Here is a 20,759-nt window from a genome sequence, read left to right as displayed (position 1 = left end):
CAAAGGAAAAAAATTTAAGATAACTCTAATGACCTGCCTTAATGGCTAAACAGAATGTAAAGCTAGGATAATCAGTGTTATATTGGACCAGGAAAGTGCAAATTAAAATAACATACTACTTTTCTCACATTGGATTGGCAGAAATGTAAGATAAAAGGAGTTCATGATTGTGAGGCAGGAATGTCCTCATTCAGTGCTGATAGAAGTAAATTGATAGAGCAAGGTTACTAGATTGGTAGAATCTACCACTACCAAAGGAGTGATTAAAAACACACGCAATCATCAACCCAGCAAGTGCACTGACTGGTAATGTGCCTCAAACAATGACTCGTACAGAAGGAGGAATGTGCAAGGATATTCGGAGAAGTACTGTTTATGACAGAAGAAAATTGGCACTATCCTTGAAGTCTATCAATAGAGTTCAAACAAACCTCCACAATGAACTTCAACAGGTCACTCGAACATTCACACTAGGGATTATTATGCATAAGATAATTAGGTAGATTGATGGGGGCTGACTAGGTAAGATCTCCAGATGTAATATAAGAAATAAGTTGCAGAATACGCACAATGTAAGATTTGTGTTTAAAACAAGCAAACTCTAGGTCTACTGTAAATGCATGAAAAATGTCTGCAAGGACATACACAGTGGTTTCCTTTGCAAGATACCATAATTGTAGAGATAATCAAGGGGCCCTTTAATCTCAACTCCAATATTTTATTACAATGTAGATGTATTTATGATTTATTCTGGATAAAAAAAAATCAGCTAGCTGACAGACCTAGAGGTAACTTTAATAACTTAGGTACTAAGATACCAACAGATGAGGGGTAAAGAAACATGTGAAGTAGAGAAAATGGAATTCAAGACAAATTCTTGTGGGGTGTCACAATTGGGAGATACTGATTACCTGGAAATTGGAGGCTGAAGGGACAGAGGCTCTCTGAAAAGCACACTACCCAACAGCCTAATTTTGCCTAGAGGACAAGTTTACCTCAACATAATTCAACCCAGAATATCTAATGTGTGAAAAGAACTGTTAGGTGTTGGGGATTTGGACTTTGTCCTCACTCCATCCAATTTGATCCTTGCCACAAGGTAAGGCAGATCAGGATCCCTGTTCTTTAGATGAGGCTTATGTTAAGTACAAGAATGAGCTAGGGCTGCATGACAGGATTGAAGCTTAGCTCTGACTCTGAAACCAGTATTCTCTCCTAATGCCATTCTCCCCACACTGGAAAAGTGTGCAGTCCTCTATAATCAGAGTGGACTATTACGTGCCTTTGCATCTTATTTTGTACCTGTGTATTTTAACAACTTCCTGATCTCTTCCACCCCCAATCTAGACTATGCTGCCAGATGGATTTTCCTGAGGACTCCAATCTAGCTCAAAAATCTTTATTCTCTGGCCCCACCTATTGTATTTCCTACTCCTTTTGGGTCACTTTCCTGTAGGTCCCCTAGACTGGAATTTCCAATTTCTGCTGTTCCATATTGCAGTACTGACTAGGTGCAGCGTAAACGCAGCTTCCACCCTGAAGCTTTCTCATCCTGAGCACAGACTGCACACGGATTGGTTAAGGGCCTTCCAGATCAATGGCAATCTGACAGCAGCACTCTCCCCTCTCCTCCACGAGGAATTTCAAACCTGCATTCTCTGCAAATCTACATTCCCTCATCCCCCTTTCTCAGCATGTGACCTTGTTTTCTAACTGGAGAAATTCAGAGATCAGAGACCTCTGATATAAGAAGGCTGGTATGAAGGTTGGGAATGTGGACTGGCTTAGAGAGACACTAGAACAAGGTGGCAGGTTGGTGTTAGATTCATGAGTGTAACAAGCCATTGAGTGATTTTCTGACAGCCCAACTCTAAATTAAGCTTCTAAACCCTTCTTTTTCCTCCTCATGCAAACGTTATCAATCCCTCTTTCTCTAGGCTCCATTCTGTCCTCTTTCCTCAAAAAAGGAATTCCTTTCCTCCAATTAGTTGCTTTTCCAGAAGCATCCAAACATGCCCATCACTCCTTTACAAAATTAAAACCTCCAAACTCCATGTAACACTTCTCCTTGCCTCACTGCCCTCTATCCCTCACACCTTGACAATAACCAACATACTTTCCGTGGCTTCCATGTCCACCTCCTGGTTTCCCACCTCTGATCACTCCTTCCCAATCTTTGTCTCTGTCCCTGGGCAATCTTGAGTGACTGCTTACATACCCATGAACCCCAAATCTGTCTTTAAGAGCTGTCACAACTATCCCGGATACTGCTATGAACCAGTCACTGGGCTGTCCAATCATGATTTACTTCCCTACTCCACAAAAGTACACCACATAGGAGGCAACCAGACTTGAAGATAGGAACATGCTTAAACCACACAGCTTTTCAGCAGCTGAGCCAGGACCTGAACGCAGATTGTCAGCACCCATTATCTACCAGACTGGGAAGTCTGTGTGGTGCCTTAAAACTCATATCCCCGGAGTAACCTTGCTCCAGCTCTCTTCTTCCACAATGAGCCAAAAGTACAAACCAGAAACTGTTAGCACATTTGGCTTTCTTACTTTCCTTCTAGCCCAAACCATGAAGGCCTACTAAATGGTGGCACTACTGCCTCTTGGTTTGGACCACCGTCAAGGTGAGGAATACTGCCAAACCTGGTACCACCTTTGACCTTCCCAGCACCCTTCCCTTAAGATTCAGTCCCAACAGCATGACCGAAATCTGAGGGATCACCATTTGGAAATGCTCAATGGCTCGTTACACTCCTATATCTAACACTAACCTGACACCTTGTTCTGGCGTCTCTCTAGCCAGCCCACCACATTCCCAACCTACATACCAACCTTCTTGTAGCTTAAAATCCCCATTTACCTAGACAACTCCCCACCCTTCAGGAAAGGCTGGGTAACCCCAAACTGCCTGCATTACCCCTATCTACACCACATCACTTGCCTATTAGTATCACCAAGCAAAATGAGTTTTGTCCCCATGAATCCCAGTGAGGCTCAGAAGCCAGCTTTTGGTTAGAAATAAAAGGAAATAAGAACAGAAAAACTTTATCGTACCATAACGTTATTTAGTTTACTTGTCTTGGTTTCCTACACTTTATTTTTTTAAAGAAAATTTACTAACCTCTCAAGCATCAAAATCTGCTGGGACTTTATAGGAAATATATTTGTACAAGGGGAAAAACTCACCCAGTGCTATAAACGATCCATTTCCTATGAGCACGCTAGTTATGACTTTGTGATGGCTTTATACTGGACAGACCGGGGCTAAAAAAACAATACTCTTAACGGTAACATCAACAATCCTACCAATCTGCTCCACAGTCCTGACCCTAGCAATAGACTTTATGCCACAGATCAAGTACACTTGCCAGCGTGTCAAAAAGAACCTTTATTACTTGTTTTTAATAGCCTCTTATGCTCTTTATGCTTTCTTGCCAGATGCCTTTGGAGCAGGTGCTTTCTGAGCTGGAGCTTTCTGACCCTTCTGAGCCTTTGGAGGTCCTGCCTTCTGGCCTGCAGCTTTCGGGGCAGGAACCTTCTGGGCTGGAGCCTTCTTGCCCACAGCGGCCATCTTTTTGGCTGGAACCTTTGCAGCAGCTGCTGCAGCCGCACCCTTAGCAGCAGGTGCTTTTTTAGGAGACGCTTTCATGAGAGCTGCTTTTTGTAGCTTCCTAACTTCAAGCTTGATTATTCTGTTCCTCTGAAAAATTTCAATGTAAGTTATTTATCATGTATGCACACAAAAAACTCTTTTGTTGTTCATCCTATATGTAGAGAATACATATGCAAGAAAACAAACCTTATGTTTAAAACCCCTATGAATTCAACTTTGATCTACCAAGCTTGGGCAAGCAGAATTACCAGAGAAGTTTAGGGTTAGAATATAAAAATCCTGTATTAATTTAAAAACTTACCATTTTCTTTGCCTTCATGACTTTATAACGATCAAAATCTGTCATCTTGGCTTTCTGTTAAAAATAAATAAATAATCGCTCATGCCACCTATCACCCCTCCAAAAAAGAAAAGGTCACAATTCAAATGACCCTAAGCCATTACCCTTTCTCTGGCTTCAATCTTCTTGGCCCATCTTGTGGCTGCCCATTTTGTATTGATATCTGCCTTCTGCCAGGCTTGTCGGACATACTTCTGGCGGGCACTAGGAAAGAGCCAAAATCAGATTAAGAAATCAGCTTTGAGCCCTCTGAAAGCACAATTTATACTCCCTTAAGTTAAAAAGCATAAGCAAAATGATGTCAAAAGTACCTTTCTCATTCATTATACCTCCAGCCCTAGGTGACACCATATGCCACATACCACTTGGCACACTATGTCTTACTTGAATGTTGTTCACTAAAACAGGATGTCTTACAGTCCCAAACATAAGATTTTATTTATTTTTAAAGTAAGCTCTAGGTCCAACATGGGGCTTAAACTCACAATCCCAAGATTAAGAGTCACATGCTCTACAGACTAAGTCAGCCAGGAGCCCCTCAAACACATCATTTTAATAAAAAATGCAAACCAGCTCATTTTCTGTGTTTAAAAATTACCTCTGATCTTGCATATAACATCACTCTACTGTAGTGGATGTATACAAAGCAATTTCCTTTTCATAAAGAATGAGGTAAAGCTAATCCTCAGGCCTTCTGTACAATAATGCTTAAAGAGATGTGGCCAAACACCACAAAATCTAATTATAACCATTTTGAAGTTTCTTTCAAATATTTCAAGTATCAAAACCCTGCATGCTTAAGAAATAAACCAGCAGGACATGTTACAACACATGTTCCACTGCGGCTGTCTGCGACGGTACCGAGTAACCACCACAGTGTTTTAACTTCCATAATCTACCTCACATCAAAAAAGAATCACTACTGATTCCCTCAATTCCCTATAAAGAGTCGGGAATAGAACCTCCTTAGTAGCTATCAAAACAAGATGACATACGTCAAATACTTAATAACTGACAAACACTAAAAGCTCAACTAATGACAACTAGTATTGTGAGAGAAAAGAATTAGTATTTTTGTTTTGAAGCTAAAGGTGACTAAAACATGTTTGGGAGACCAGAATTCCTTAGGAAGGTCTTTGTTGTGAAAATCCTGACAGGGGACAAGAAAAAGGATGGCAAATCTGGATAAAGACAAAGCCAGAGAACTGGCAGAGTGGAAAGATAATCACAGGACATTTAAAAAGTAAACAATGGCCACCTACTTCTATTCTGAAAATCCCTCTTCTGAATTGCTTACTCTTCAACACTGTATACTACATTCTCAAGAAACAAACAAGATAGCAAAACTTTTTTGAATTAATCCAAGCAAACTTTTACCAGTATATAAGCAAAGCTAAGGGAGGGGTATTGGGTGGTGGATAGTTACCTGTGAGGGAATTTGAGGATGAAGTCAGTGAGCTGCATGCACTTGAAAGGCATAGCCTGTCTCCTTACCTGAGTGCAAGGTCCATCAACCAAAGCCTAGAACAAGTAAGATAAAAAAATCTCAGTGCAGAACATAATAGCAACCCAAGCAGATCGTCTATATATAGGTCTTTTCAGAATCACCAAATCTCTACTACTTAAATGCTTTTAAGAAAGATAAAACTACTATTGGTAGTGTAACCTATAACCTAACTCCATGTAACTTACTGGACAAAAATTTTTAAGTCTTTAATCCTTATGTTTCCAACAATCAATGTTATGTTCATTCACAATCTTTGGTCAATCCCTTAGTTTGTGGTCCTCAAATACCAACAGTAGCATACAAGGGCATAGAAGGCTATGTGCCTGGCTTTGTTCTAAATTCGCTTTACACAGACGAACTCATTTAAACCTCACCAATGTTTCAACCCATAATTTGTTAAAAGGCATGCCTTAAGTGGCAGAGGTAATACTCAAACTCAGTAATACTGGCCAACTCAAGTCTGTGCTTGAAATCCCCATTTCGCACTGCCTGTCTCCTCAATGGTAAAATAAACCCACCACCCGCAATATTCCTACCTTAGAGGGCCTTTGGGAAAATTACCATCTATACTGCGTATCAGTCATAACATGTGAAACTGACACTTTTCCTTACACTTACCCTGTTCTGATCAATAACATCTACAATTGCGACCAGCTTCCCAGCATGAGGCCCAAAGGAGACGTAGGCCACCCGGCCAACCTCCACGAAACGCCTGAACACCTAAAATCGAGGAGAAGGGAGAGAATGAGACTTACTAAAAATACTCATTTGTTTATAAGGTTTTGCTGTTCAAAGGCAGTGTAACTAAGTATAGCGAAAAGAACGCTGGGGGAACACGCCCAAGTGCCATGGGACGACCTGATGGATGGACGAAATACGCAGAGCCGGCAGCGGCAAAAGCCGGGTTCCCGCTGGCCTCCAGGCGTATGGAGCCTTCAAAGCCCCAGTCCGGCTGGGCCCCGGTACGCCCCGGGCCGCTCCAGCTTTCTAGCTCTGGCGGCCACGGCGCGCACGCCGAGGCGCACGGCGTGCCGGGCCTGCACAGCCCTCCACGCGCTCGTTGGCCGCGCGCCCGGGAAGCTCCTAAACTCCGTGATCCCCCCGCCCAGGGACCCTCACCGCACGCTACCTAAGATCCGATGGGGGTCGTCCCAAGCTTTCGTTTCCCCTACCAGGCGGAAGTGGAACGCCATGGCCGCCAGACCAGGAGCCCCAAACCGCAATACTCACCATGTTGGCGGCGCTCGGCGAGAAGAAAGAAAGCCCGCCGGGCCGTGCGCAAGTGTAGAAGGCCGCCCCGCCCCTGAGATTAACGAGTCGTCGACGTGAGCACCGATTGGTTGGGGTAGTACGTGCGTACGTGCACGCATGCTCACTGGGAAAACATGGCGGAAGCCTGTCGGAGGTTTGCTACCTTTTCACAGCAACAAGCAGTGAGATTAGCTAGCGTTGGTGATACGTCTTGTCTCGCGGGAGGCAGGTCATCTCTTAGGATTTTCGGGTGAGGAAGAGCACAGAAGCTATGCCTTTCATTATAACTGTGTCCACATTTCATTTTACTTCTTTTAACGTTCTTCCGTTTTTCCTTCTGTTACTCATAAGTATTTCAGATTTTGGTCTAAATGTTGTTACTCATGGCTTAGTACTAGATTTTTTTCTCTAAGTGATCCCAGCAATTCTGTTAACATTTTATTTTAAAGTAGTTAAGACTTAAAAGAAAAGTTGCAAAACTAGTACAAATAATTCCCATAAATGCTTCTTAGATTCCCCAAATATATACATACTTATGTATGTGTGTATGTATGTATTTATTGAGAGAGAGAGAGAGACGCAGAGGGAATTTATTTATTGAAAGAGAGAGACAGACGCAGAGGGAGAAAGAGAATCCTAAGCAGGCTCCACACCCAATGCAGAGCCCGACGTGGGGCTTGATCTCACAGCCCTGAAATCATGAACTGAGCAGAAATCAAGAGTCTGATGCTTAAGGACTAAACCACCCAGGCACTTCTCCCCAAATGTTAACATTTTATGCTTGCTTTATTGTTCTATCATTTTTTTTTTAAAGATTTTTATTTATTTATTGAGAGAGAGTGATAGCATGAGAGGGAGGAGGATCAGAGGGAGAAGCAGACTCCCTGCTGACCAGGGAGCCCTATGCAGGACTCCATCCTGGGACTCCCGGATCAGGACCTGAGCAGAAGGCAGTCGCTTAACTAACTGAGCCACCCAGGTGCCCCTGTTCTATCATTTTTTTTCTGAATCATTTGAGAGGATGTTAGACAAAATGTTCCTTTGTCTCTTAACAGCCATTTCCTAAAAAATGAGGACATTATCTTACATAATCAGTACAATGATCAAAATCAGGAAAATTATACTAACATAATCTATCATTTATTCTGTAGTTTTATTCACATGTTATCAGTTGTCCCACTTATGTCCTTTAGTGCAAATAAAGGAAAATTTTGTTTCCTGCTTCATGATCTAATGGAGGGTTACAAGTTGGAAGCTGTCATGTCTAGTCTTAATATCTATAATAGTTTCTACATCTTTGTCTTTCATAATACTGACATTTTAAAATACAGGCAAATTGGTTTACAGACTTTTTTTTTTTTAAAGATTTTTAAATTTATTTATTTGACAGAGAGAGACAGCGAGAGCAGGAACACAAGCAGGGGCAGTGGGAGAGGGAGAAGCAGGCCCCCCCCTGAGCAGGAAGCCCGACGTGGGGCTCGATCCCAGGACCCTGGGATCACAACCCAAGCTAAAGGCAGACGCTTAACGACTGAGCCACCAGGCGCCCCTATAGACTGTCTTTCAATATGACCTTGTAGTTTGCCCCATGATCAGATTCAGATTATGCATTTTTGGTAGAAATGCTGTGCCCTTGATGCAAAACATAAGAATACACGCATAGGATATCTCTTTGCCTAAATATACAGTGTTACCTTTCATCGCTGGATTAAGGAGATTGTTGTACTGGCAATTCCCAAATGTCTTTCAGTCCTTTCTTCTAAACTCTATGCTAGTATTTTCCAGGACTATTCTACCAGCCTCCTAAATGACCTGCTTTCTCCACTGCTTCCCTTAATCTATTCTCTGCTCATCAGACATAGGGATCTTAAAAAAAAAATAAATCAGATAACATCACTTTATTGTTAAAACACTTCAGTGGTTTTCTATAGTATTTTCAAATAAAATCTAGGGGTGCTCAGGTCATGATCCTGCGGTCGTGGGATAGAGCCCCACATTGGGCTCCCTGCTAGGCAGGGGAGTCTGTTTCTCCCTCTGCCCCACCTCCCGCTTGTGCTCTCTCTCTCTCAAATAAATAAAATCTTTAAAAAAATAAAATCAAAAAAATAAAATCTAAACTTCTTACTCTAGCCTATAAAGCCCTGCATCATATGCTCCTATATTCAAACACACCTGTGTCATCCCTCCTTTCCCATCCTTATTGTGCCTCAGCTACACTGGTCTTGAACAGGCCAAGTTCTCTCCTTGTCTGTGAGTTTTTCACATGGTGACTCGTCCTGCCAAGAATGCTCTCACCTCTGTTCATACTCAATGCATGGCAGTGCCAACCATCTCTTGTATTTTTTCCCAGATATCTCTTCTAAGAGACTTAACCTATCACATAAAAAAATAGGTTAGTCCCCTTCCTCCTGTCTTAGCTCAATTTCTTTATTTCCTCAGAGCTATTATCACAATTGCAATTGTTTGACTTATTTTTCTGTCCACAGGTAATAGTTTTGTACCAGTTGGAATCAGTTCCATGAGGGCAGGACTTTGGCCATTTTTTTCTTTGTACAGTAGCCTCAATAAACAGGTAGTGAATGAATTAGTATTTAGACCTTGGGATCTTGCTTTATAATTTCCTTTTTTTTTTTTTAAGGTTTTATTTATTTTTTTTGACAGAGACACAGCGAGAGAGGGAACACAAGCAGGGGGAGAGGGAGAGAGACAAGCAGGCTTCCCGCTGAGCAGGGAGCCCGATGTGGGGCTCGATGTGGGGCTCGATCCCAGGACCCTGGGATCATGACCTGAGCCGAAGGCAGATGCTTAACGACTGAGCCACCCAGGCACCCTCTTGCTTTATAATTCAAAGCAAAAGGCATGAATAAGAAAGTTCATAGCAGCACTTTTTTTCTGCTAATAAGCCCCAAACTAGAAACTACTCAAAGGCCATAAGAGAATGGATAAAAGTTGTTAGGAATGGAGTCAACAGCAACTATAAGGAACGATACTGATGAATTTACACATAACACCAAAATAAGCCAGATACAAAGAGTATATGCTATATGATTTAATTTATATAAAATTCAAAACAAGCAATCTATGATTGTTAGAAGTAATGATCATGTTTAACCTTGGTGCAGGCAGCAGTGGCTGGGGAGTAAGAGGCTTCTGAGCTGTTGGTGATGTCTCTTAATGGTCAGCTTGTGACAATTCAAATCTTTACTCTCAGATTTGCGCATAATCTGATTTGCAGGTCTAGGGAGGGGCTAGAATCTGCATTTAAAAACAAGCTCCCCAACTGGTTCACTGAAACACACTTGAAGAAATACCTTGGGATTCTCCAGTTACAGAATTATTTTTCTAAATTTCACTATCTGGGGGCGCCTGGGTGGCTCAGTCGTTGAGCATCTGCCTTCGGCTCAGGTCATGGTCCCAGGGTCCTGGGATTGAGTCCCGCATTGGGCTCCCTGCTTGGTGGGAGGCCTGCTTCTCCCTCTCCCACTCCCCCTGCTTGTGTTCCCTCTCTCACTGTGTCTCTCTCTGTCAAATAAAATCTTAAAAAAATAAAAAAAATAAAAATAAAAATAAATTTCACTATCTGATCATGTCACCCCTGTTTAAAGTTCTCCAAATGTTCATTTTTATCCCCTATTCTACGGGATAAAGTCCAAACTCCTTAGCCTGGCATTCAAGGACCCCCAAAATCTCACCCCAACACCTTCCTAGGTTTTCCCCCCAGCAATTCTGCATCCCTCACTCCTAATCCCGTTGTAGCTATAAGTCTCGCGGCTACTCATGCAGTTGTGTCCCCTCTTCCAAGGATATGATCCCCACTCTCCCTGAAGAATGACACCACGTCCATGAAGAAGCATCTAAAGACCCCTCCCCAAGCAACTCCAAGGAGGTTTTCAGATTTCTTCGAAGCTCCATTAGAATGGGTAGGTAAGTCCAACTAAGACTTATGTATCTCGCGAGGTGGCGGGCGTCCAGGAATGAGCAAGAAAATCAACAGCTACAGACCTCAGAAACCAGACGACCAGCCCAAGCGCACAGCTCAAGTTGGCTGGGTACGCCCCTTCCAGGACCCCCAACGGGCTCGTCCAATCACCGGGAGGAAGGGCAACTTCAGGACCACGCCAGGACCCAATATGGCGTCATGGACACGCCCAGTAGTTTATCCGGCTCCTCCCTGCAGAGCCACGCTTCCCGCCCTACGCCGTCTCTGCTCGTCCAATCACCGAGAGGAAGGGCTAGCTGAGGGCCGTGCCCGTTAACAAACGTGGCAAGCTGCAGGCGTTCTTAGGCTTGGATCCTTCGAGGGTCGTTCGCGTGGGCTATTTTGGAACCTATGTCAGTCTGAAGCTGCGCCCTCCTGCGCTTGCTTGTGGCCAGAGATGGATGTGAGGGGCAAAGACGGGCGCCCCGCTTTGGTTTTCTGCCAGGGAGCACCGAACAGAGAGGTAGAGCTGGTCCCGGGTCCCGGCTGGGGGACGCGGAGGACGGCAGCAACACGCCCAGTTCCCCTTAGAGTCCCTGCGGGTGTCAGCGTGTCCAGAGCTGTACTCCTGTAATCAGCTGGATCCCAGAGTACCTGTCAGCTTCAGCTGAGTAGGTGTGTCTCCTTTGTTTCTTTCAGTCACGGGGGATGGAAGCGTCAGTTTAGCAGACAAAATGTTTGTCGAGTTCCCAAAAGAGAAATCTAAGCCTGTTCAAGAAGTGAACCGAAAGCTACCTAGAATCCTGACTTCTTTCTTGTTCCTGTAACCTTTCCGAGATGTGAACACATCCCAGTCATGACCAAACTGGCATGGTAGTCATAAGCCTACCTGGCACGATATATTTAGAGTGAAAAAAAAGTGCATGTTACATCTACTTTCAAAATTTTCATCTTAGGAGCCCCAAAGCCGAGCAAGACAGTGTCTCAGCCCAAGCAACCCAAAGCCATCAGGAATAAACTTGTAGTCCTGCAAAATCAGGTGCGTTGATTCATTGTAATAAGGGAGACTGCACACCAGAGACACCATGGGTCATTTAACCAAACGGAGGAAAAGACTGAGCTACAGAATTGTGGGCAGATGTAAAGTTTAGATGAAATTTAAATGAAACACTGTTTTGATAGGCTCGATGCAAAGCAGGACTGTGTAAAGGGGTCAACATCAGTCCTAGATAGCAAAATGGACCCATGGTCCTGTGTCTGAGAATTTTGTGTAGAAACCCCTTTTCTGAAGCTTTGCATCTGAGTGGTTAATTGAAACTTTCATTCTCGGGGCGCCTGGTGGCGCATTTGGTTAAGCGTCTGCCTTTGTTTGGCTCAGGTCATGATCATCTGGCTCACTGCTCAGCGGGGATTCTGTTTCTCCCTCTCCCTCTGCCCCTCCTCCCCCTCGTGCTCTCTCTCTCAAATAAAATCTTACAAAAAGAAACTTTCATTCTGAGAGTCCTTGATTTTAGAGAACAAAGTTTCTACATGAGTAAGAAAGTGGTAGTGCTCAAAGAAGAAGGTTATTATGACACTATACAGATGTAGTATTGGTTGGCAGACATAATGTTTCTTTTTAACTTTATAATGGTCTTTATATGTATCTTTTTTTTTCTGCCTGAAGGAAGAGCCATGCAGATTTTACTTTTCTCAGTCAGAGCTAATGTTTAGGTCACAGAAATGCTGATGAGACATATAGAAGGAAAGAACTCTGAAGGTTTTATCAATGGCGAAGTTTTAGATCTTTTATGTTGTAGAGCAGAAGGTAAGGTCACAAACCACGGGTGATGGCGTATTCTGTGATGAGAAAGATGCCCATGAGGAAGACATTGGCCTATTAAATCATGGGGACCTTAGAGCAAATGAAGGGTTTTTTGTTGTTGTTGTTGTTTTAGCAACCCATTAGTTGCCTCACTTCCAGCTACCAGTTCCCAAAGAGGTGATGGACTCTGACATGGGTCAGGACTACTGGGATGTAGCACCCAGCTCTTCAGCAGTACAAGTTTGTCCAGTACTCCAAATGCCTGGATGGGGTATTTTGTGGTCTGTTTTTTGTGTTTAGCAACTAAAGAGGTAGTGTTGGGTTCTGTGCTTTCAAAAGATTGGTCCAGTGTCAAGAAAATACTTGGGAAATATAGCAGATCTAAGGAACGTGGTAAGGCCACAGCAAATGTGAAGGCTTCTGTTGCCTTTAAGTATAAGGAGTTGACAGAAAGAAATCATCGTGCCCTAAAATAAATAATTAAACTCCTTATTCTCCGTGGAAGACAGAATATTCCTTTGCATGGAAAGCTCACTAACACTAAGATTATATATACATTCTCACATTATATTACAGAACTGGACCCACTGTTAAAAGAAAATGTTAGCTATGTACTCTGGAAACAGCTGAACACTTGTAAAATGAACTGGTCAAGCTAATGGGCCCCTCAATCCAGAACAAGCTCCAGGAACGGGTAAAAGCAGATACATTTTTTAGTGTAATCATAGATAGCACTGGTATCTCTCCCAAAGGAAGTCTCCCCCTCTTTGTGTGCTGTTTTCACCAGAGTGCAGAAGGTAAGGTGGAACTTTGTTAAGATCTGATTGATTTTGTAGAGGCTGTTGACATGACTGAGAATCTCTTCCAGAGAATAGCAGTCTGGGGTTTACCAGAGGAGCTCCTGCGGGGTTTCATTTTTCCATCAATGAGCAGCTGGCAAGGATTTCTGACAGCTTTCCCGAGGTCTTGTTCTTGACCTCTAAGATGTGGGAGATGGCTTCAGCTATTATATGGTCCTATGCAGTGGAGCCAGTTACCAAGCTTCTAGATAGTGTAGGCAAAGTCATGGACTTCCAAAGGCACTCTCAGAACACTTCACCACTTGGCTGGGATTGCTGCAGGCATTCCTGAACGAGGGGGGGGAAGGAGGAGGAAGAGGAGTGGGAGAAAAGCATCAGAGAAAAATGCCAGGTGGGGCAGACTCTCAGAGTCTGAGCCTTTTCCCGTGAAGTATACAATCACCATCAAAGTTTTCCAGGAAATAGGCACCTACAGGGGTGCTGAGGGGCCGTTTTTATTCTATCAGCAAGTTTGACTTTACAGTGATGACGCTGTGTGTTGAGTACATCTTCATATACTAAATCCTTGCCTCAGGCTGGATTGGCTGAGGCAGGCTGATACTGACCCCATTCACTCGTCTGACGAAGCCAACATTGTCATCCAGAGGTTCCTGAAGATGAGGAGCAGTGGGACCCAGGCTTTGTGCCCAGGTACAATGAAGTAAAGCACGAGAATTGAAGAATATCCTCACACTTTCACTTTCCCCCATGATGTGTGGCCAGCAAGTTTCCCATAATGTCTTCATAGCCACAGGCCTCCAAGAGAACCACAGAAAGTCCTTGTTCATTCCCTCTTCTGAACCATGTCGTTTCTGAGGTGCAGGAGCAGCTGTTGAAATGCTTGCTGGGATTCATTGCTCAGTACCTCATCCCACACCATCTGCATCTGCTGGAGAATGATGAGCCTGAGGTGGCACTGTATGAGGCATTCAAGGGAGATGGTCCCTACCTGGACCAGTTGTAGAGCAGAGCTGTAGAGGTGGATGGCTGAATGGATGGATGTTCCTAGGCAGGGGCAGCCATATAATATCCTTGCTGCCATACACTTGAACTTCATTTCCTACCCCAGCATCAGTACATCCACTATGCTGGCCTCTATGCCTATTCATGTCCAATCTGCAGCAGGAGAGAATCTGAATCTGATGAGGCACTCTGGAAGGGAGGAAAGGCTTGTTTGGCCTGGCCTTGACATGAATTCCTCAGGACATCTGATAGGCATCAGGTCTTGGGTGAACTTGACCCAGAGTGGCCGGCAGGCTCTCGGGATTGCTGAGCTTATAACTGGTACTTGGAACTTGCCCCAGGGCACATGTGTCTGCTGAACATATTTTTGAGTTTCGCTACTTGATTTATGTGATTGTTTTAAAAAGGCTTTCCAGTGTAAATGGAGCTTGCTCTTTTACTAGGGGAGGTAAATCTTGTGAACTTTGAATGTGGTCAGGTTGAAGGACATTTGCATAAAAAGCAATCAGGCGTGCTCAATATATTTAAAATTTAATCACCGTGGTTCAGTAAAGAAAATAGAATTACGTGTGGAGTTCTTAAATGCAAGTGGCCTTGTATGTTTTCTTTACCTACTGTTATTAGATTAAAATTTTGCAGAGAAACCCCGGGTAGAAACGCAAGCACACTTTTTTTTTTTTTAAAGCAACAATATTTAATCATTAGTACAGTCAAGGAATCCTTTTATGGGACCTGAGACAAGGAAGAGGGAGGAAAAAGGGGACCTTAGAGAGAAGGGAAGAGATAGAGAAAGATAGCAAAAAAAGACATGTACATAGTGAGGAGGCCATCTGTGTTCTGGCAGAGAGAAGCAGGGTTTTGCTGGAAGAAACACAGGCTGTTGAATCAGCCCTGGGTTCACATCTCCCCTCTGTCCCTCTCTGGTTGTGTGATGTTGGTTGAGTTACTTAACCTTTTAATGGCCTTTCCTCTCTGAAATCGAGGTTTGAGAGCTCTCTGTATTTCCCTAAACATTCCTGGAAGTGTGCACTGGGGTAGAAGATGTGAAAAATACTTTGTAGATTATAAGTTTGTAGATGTGGTTAACTACCCGGTGCTAAGAGATTTGTTGTGAGACCATCATTCATTGATTCATTTATTTAGCAAACTCATATGCACGCATAATGATTACAGCTCTCATTTGTTGCTTACAAGTGCCAAGCCCTGCCCTAAGTAAGGCCCTGTGGTCAATAAGACAGCCTCCGCCCTCAAAGAGCTCTAGTTGTGGAATAGGTCTTCTCTGAGGAGACTGCTCTGTAGCTCAGCACTGCAGCCTGGGATGAATTCACCTGATAGGACTGGGCTCCATAGCCTGGGGCAGCCTCTCCCTCAGAAGCGTTGGATTTGGTTTATTCTCACCTCTGTGCTCATTTGAGCTGGGAGCAGGGGAGGGCTTTTCCTCCGGCCTTGAGGGCTGGCAGAGCTCTGGAAGAGTGGGACAGGAGCACCCTCTGTGATGGCTGTGTTGGAACTCACTGATATTCCCTATTCAACTGTAGAATGAGTTTATCTCGGAAAGGTCAGGCTGTTTGCTTGGGGAAAGGGTGGCAGAGATGTAGGAGGTTTGCGGGAGAGCTGGAGGGTTGGTTGGGATCCTACGGTGAGGTTGGTGCTCTTGCACCAGTGGACAGAGTCACTTCTGAAAAAGTAAAGAGACAGAGACACATAGAATGGCCGTTAGCTCCAGGAAAAGTACTTATGATGTCTTAGCTGGCTTGACACTTCAATACTTTGGATTTCTTTGACCTATGGTGTCTCCTCATTGAGGGTCCTGGGAGGTGGGGAAATGACTGTGATGGGAGACCATATGCTATTGTCAACAGACACTTGGATGATGTTACCGATATGTCTATGACTCTGAGCAAGTTACGTGCTTTCTCTCAACCTCAGCTTCCTTCGTGATAAAACAAGGATGACAGATGTCAACCTCAAGGGCTGTTAGGACTAAATGGGACCATCTGTATCAGGGCTCTGCAAACTCTTCTTGCAGAGGGCCTAATAGTGAATATTTTAGACATTGCTGGCCATACAGTCTCAGCCACAGCCATTCAACTCTGCTGTTGTAGTGCAAAAGCAGCCATAGATACTATGATAGTGTGATGGAGCCCATTTCACACCAGAGTGTATTTTTATCCCTGACCATGGTTCTGAAATGCAGAGAAAGGCAATGAGACTACCCCTACTGAGAGGTCAAGTTCTAAGATGATTCAGAAGTGAGTTTTAGATAGACAAGAGCAAAGCAACAAAATCAGAGGCCTCTTGGAACACCACTACTTTTTAGGAAGGAAGAGGGCAGGTGGCAAAAGGTATGGGAGGTAAGCAAACAACATACAGACAGACTCTTGGTAAAGATGGCTGATAGAATACAAATATCTAGTTGCATTCCTTCTTTACACTCCACTGTAAAACTGTGATGAGACTCCTTAGGCACTGGGCAATCCTTGTTTATCTTCTCATATTTAAGGTAGGGGGTGAAGTAAAAATGGAGGTTGTCAGTAGTTGACTCAAGCTTCACTATAGGATAATTTTACTGGGGAACTCCAAATGCCAACAACCCCCTTTTTTTTTAAGAGAGTGGGGGAGGGACAGAGGGAGAGAGAGAGAGAGAGAATCTTAAGCAGGTTTCATGCCCAGTGTGAGCCCGACATGGGGCTCAATCTCAGAACCTTGAGATCATGACCTGAGCTGAAATCAAGAGTCAGACGCTTAACCTTCTGAGCCACCCAGACACCCCACCAACAACACATTTTTCCTTCATGGGCTGCTTGGATTGCCCATAAAAGAAGGCTCTTCCAAAGTTCTGCCTGGAGGGCAGGAGTAGCCTAGAGCCCCCAGGGTTAATGGGGGTAGAGGGCTTGAAGTCTAAACACTGAATACACCCCACTTCCCTTAATCCTGCTGTTTGGGGGTATGATGCCTCCACCCTCAACTGATTTGTGCCTTTCAGTTCCTCTGCCTGCACTATGGAGAGGTAGTCTCTCATCAGCAAAGAGCGGGAGAAGGGATCCAGGGAGCTCCTACTTCTCAAACAGCTTTAAACTAATCTTATTTATTTTATGCCCACCAACCCAACTTCCAGCTGTACCTAATCCACAAATTCCTGAGCTTTTTGAGGATGCTACTATTTAATTGGTTGATTCTTAATTTCCTCATTGATTTAGGTTAGGATTTCTTGGGTCTGCTAAGTCAATTACCGCTGGCTGGTCAGCATTTCACGTGCAAAATGTTGTTGCTGCCTTCTTTTCTCCTGTTCTCCCCATGCATGTGGATTTGTGCTGGTATGGACAGCCTTCTTCAAAAGCAGTCTGGATCCTAACCTTCTCCCTACTAAACCCTTTTCCTCCGCTGTTTTCACACCTCAGTTAATGGCCACCCTGTACTTCCAGTTGCTGAAGCAAAATTTCAGAATAATTCTTGAATCCTCCTGTCTCTCACTCCACATACACCAGCAATCTTGTGGGCTCTATTTTCAAATATATGCAGGATCTGGACATTGCTTACAGCCTCCACTGCTACCACTCAATCTAAGCTACCAGCACCTCTCATCTGGATGATTCTAATTGCCTACCAATTGGTTTTCCTGTTTTTGCCCTTGTACCCTTCACTTTATTTTTCTCACTGCAGCTAGACAGTAGACCCTTTAAAACAGAAGCCAGCTGTCCTTCCTTTGTCCAGACCCTCCAGTGGTTTCCTCTTGTCCTGTCTACTTCCTGTTAGCTCTCTGACTTTATTTCCTACATCTTCTAGTTCCTTTTGCTCCAACCACACTGGCCTCCTCTCTGTATCTTGAACATGTTCCTACCCCAGGGCCTTTGCACATACTGTGTCCTTTGCTTAGAATGCTCTTCCACCAGATATTCAAACAGCTGATTCCTTCACTTTCTTCAAGTGTCATCTCATCAGAAAAGACTTTCCTGACCTATTTACATGAAGTAGCAATCCCCATATCCTGCTTCTCGCACTCTCTATCCGCCATACCCCAATTTATTTTTCTCTGGATTAGTTACAAACCCCTGTGCATTATGTATTTAGTTTCTTAGTATCTGTTTCCCCCACTAGAATGTCAGCTCCATAAAGGCAAGGATTTTGTCTGCTTTGTTCATTGGTATAGCCACAGCACCTAGAATAGGATCTGACTCAGAGGACACACTCCATTAATATGAATAATGAATTGAATAATTCTATTAAAAGAAACTGAGTCACAGGGAGCCTAGGAAGTTTAGGTCAAGGTCACTCAGCAATGAACAGCAGAACTGGGATTTGAACCAGGTTTGTGTGGTGCCAGAGCTTGAGTTCCTAATAATTTTGATATTTGGGAAGAATTTTGTTTTAAAGATTTTATTTATTTATTTAATTGACAGAGAGAGAGAGACAGCATGAGGGGGAACACAAGTAGGGGGAGTGGGAGAGGGAGAAGCAGGCTTCCAGTCGAGTAGGGAGTCTGATGCAGGGCTTGATCCCAGGACCCCGGGATCATGACCTGAGCCGAAGGCAGTCGCTGAACCAACTGAGCCACCCACGTGCCCCTTTGGGAAGAATTTTTAATGAGGTGTGAAGGTGCTGATGATATACCACTGTGAAAGAGGTAAGATATAGTAACTCCAGCATGATCTTAGCTATGTAAGAATGTGTGGAGAAAAGGATCCAGAAAGAAAAATATCAAATATAAAGCAGTGAGTTTCTGAGTGTTTTTAAAAGTATATTTAAAACTTTTTTATTGTAGACAATTGTGAAGTACAGGCAGACAGAAGTACAAAGCAGACAGAATAGTATAACGAACTTCCCCTGTACCTATCACCCCAGCCTCAAGGACTATCAAACCGTGTGCCAGCCCTATTCCATTTACTCACAGATGCAATGGTCAATTTTATGTGTGAACTTGGCTAGACTACAGACCCTAGCTATTCATTAATTTAGGTGTTGCCGTGAAGGTTTGTAGATGTGATTAGAGCCCACCATCTGACGTTTTTAAGTAAAGGAGATTATTCTAGATAATCTTGGTGAACCTGACTAAATCAGTTGGAATACCCTAAGAGCAGAGCCAAGGCTTCCCTGAGCAAGCAGAAATTCCACATGTAGTCTTTGCACATACTGTGTCAGTTGCTTAGAAGGCTCTCCCAGCAGGTGTTCAAATGGCTGACTTCTTCACTTGTGGACGGAAGTGTTAGCTCAAGCCCTTCCTGACAGCCTGCCCTGTGGATTTCAGACTTGCCTTCAGCCCCCACGATCACATGAACCAATTTCTTGCAAAACCAGTACCTTCACATATATCTCCTACTAGTTCTCTTTCTCTGGCTAAACCCTGACTGATACACCAGGTATATCATTTCATCTGGAAATAGTTTAGTAAGTATCTAAATGGTAAGGATTCTTGAAAAACAAACAAAAAACAACCCACAATTCCATCATCCCCCCTAAACAAAAATTAAAAGCAGTTCCTTGATATCATCAAATGTTCAGACCTCCAGTTGTCACATTATTTTATAATACTAAAAATATTTTTCAGCTACTGATTTTTTTTCAGCATCTTTAGTGAGGGGGAGAAAAAGAAAACGCGGTGTGGGAAGAAATTTCTCCTTGGCGCCAGCAGAGGGCCTCACGTCTCCTGTGTTTTTAGAGGAAAGATGTTTGTCTGGTTTCTCCTATAACCTCAGTCACTCAGCCCAGCGCTCAGCACATAGTAGTCTTCTGGAAAATGTATGGTGAGTGAATGAATGAATAAATAAATGGGTGAAAGAAATACTTTTTAAACCTGTATTCATTGGCTATACTCTGTGCCAGACACTGGCTATGTGCTATATTTTCTCTTTTCTTATAACCATCCCATGAGGTAGGTATTATCCTTATTTTATTTATGAGGAAATCAGGGCTCAAAGAAATTAAAAGGCTTTCTGAAGATCATAGAGATAGAAAATCTTTGAGTTAACCTAGATCTATAATTTTATTTTATTTTATTATTTATTTATTTATTATTATTATTTTTAAAGATTTTATTAATTTATTTGACAGAGAGAGACACAGCGAGAAAGGGAACACAAGCAGGGCAAGTGGGAGGGGAGAAGCAGGCTTCCCGCCGTGCAGGGAGCCCGATGTGGGGCTTGATCCCAGGATCCCAGGATCATGACCTGAGCCAAAGGCAGACGCTTAACGACTGAGCCACCCAGGCGCCCCTATTTATTTTTTATTTATTTATTTATTTTTATAGATTTTATTTATTTATTTATTTGACAGAGAGAGAGAGACAGCGAGAGCAGGAACACAAGCAAGGGGAATGGGAGAGGGAGAAGCAGGCTTCTCGCCGAGCAGGGAGCCCGATGTGGGACTCGATCCCAGGACCCTGGGATCATGACCTGAGCTGAAGGCAGATGCTTAACGACTGAGCCACCCAGGTGCCCCCTATTTATTTTTTTAATAAAGGTTTTATTTATTTATTTGATAGAGACACAGCGAGAGAAGGAACACAAGCAGGGGG

At 43.5% G+C, this 20,759-nt stretch overlaps 1 protein-coding gene and 1 long non-coding RNA gene across 7 annotated transcripts in view; one reads left to right on the top strand and one right to left on the bottom strand.

Annotated features, from left to right (window-relative positions):
- Nucleotides 1-3,380: 3,380 nt before the first annotated feature.
- The window catches only part of RPL14 (ribosomal protein L14), a 145,296-nt gene continuing 127,917 nt past the window's right edge, over nucleotides 3,381-20,759 (bottom strand). Inside the window, exons 1-7 of one of the 2 annotated variants that reach the window (XM_006738754.3) lie at nucleotides 10,726-10,852; nucleotides 6,703-6,847; nucleotides 6,091-6,192; nucleotides 5,392-5,486; nucleotides 4,070-4,169; nucleotides 3,927-3,980; nucleotides 3,381-3,712 (exon numbers count right to left, since the gene is read on the bottom strand). In XM_006738754.3, the coding sequence (XP_006738817.1) occupies nucleotides 3,434-3,712; nucleotides 3,927-3,980; nucleotides 4,070-4,169; nucleotides 5,392-5,486; nucleotides 6,091-6,192; nucleotides 6,703-6,705 (633 nt within the window). In that variant the 5' untranslated portion in view covers nucleotides 6,706-6,847; nucleotides 10,726-10,852 and the 3' untranslated portion in view covers nucleotides 3,381-3,433. Of the gene's footprint in view, nucleotides 3,713-3,926; nucleotides 3,981-4,069; nucleotides 4,170-5,391; nucleotides 5,487-6,090; nucleotides 6,193-6,702; nucleotides 6,848-10,725; nucleotides 10,853-20,759 lie in introns of those variants that run through there. The other variant, XM_081824771.1, reaches the window with a different exon arrangement.
- LOC115942792 (uncharacterized) lies at nucleotides 6,850-20,027 on the top strand. 5 transcript variants are annotated; one of them, XR_014146464.1, is made up of 4 exons: nucleotides 6,850-6,973; nucleotides 10,526-10,647; nucleotides 11,599-11,681; nucleotides 19,812-20,027. It is a non-coding gene; the product is annotated as an uncharacterized LOC115942792 (long non-coding RNA). The 5 variants fall into 5 exon arrangements; XR_014146466.1 differs by having other exon boundaries at nucleotides 19,794-20,027; XR_004077370.2 differs by lacking the exon at nucleotides 19,812-20,027 and adding an exon at nucleotides 12,021-12,128.

Source organism: Leptonychotes weddellii, chromosome 1 (assembly GCF_054177405.1).
Source record: "Leptonychotes weddellii isolate Sample4059 chromosome 1, ASM5417740v2, whole genome shotgun sequence".
Classification (NCBI taxonomy): domain Eukaryota; kingdom Metazoa; phylum Chordata; class Mammalia; order Carnivora; family Phocidae; genus Leptonychotes; species Leptonychotes weddellii.
Note: the sequence above shows the minus strand (reverse complement) of the source record. Positions and strands in the feature narration are given on the sequence as shown.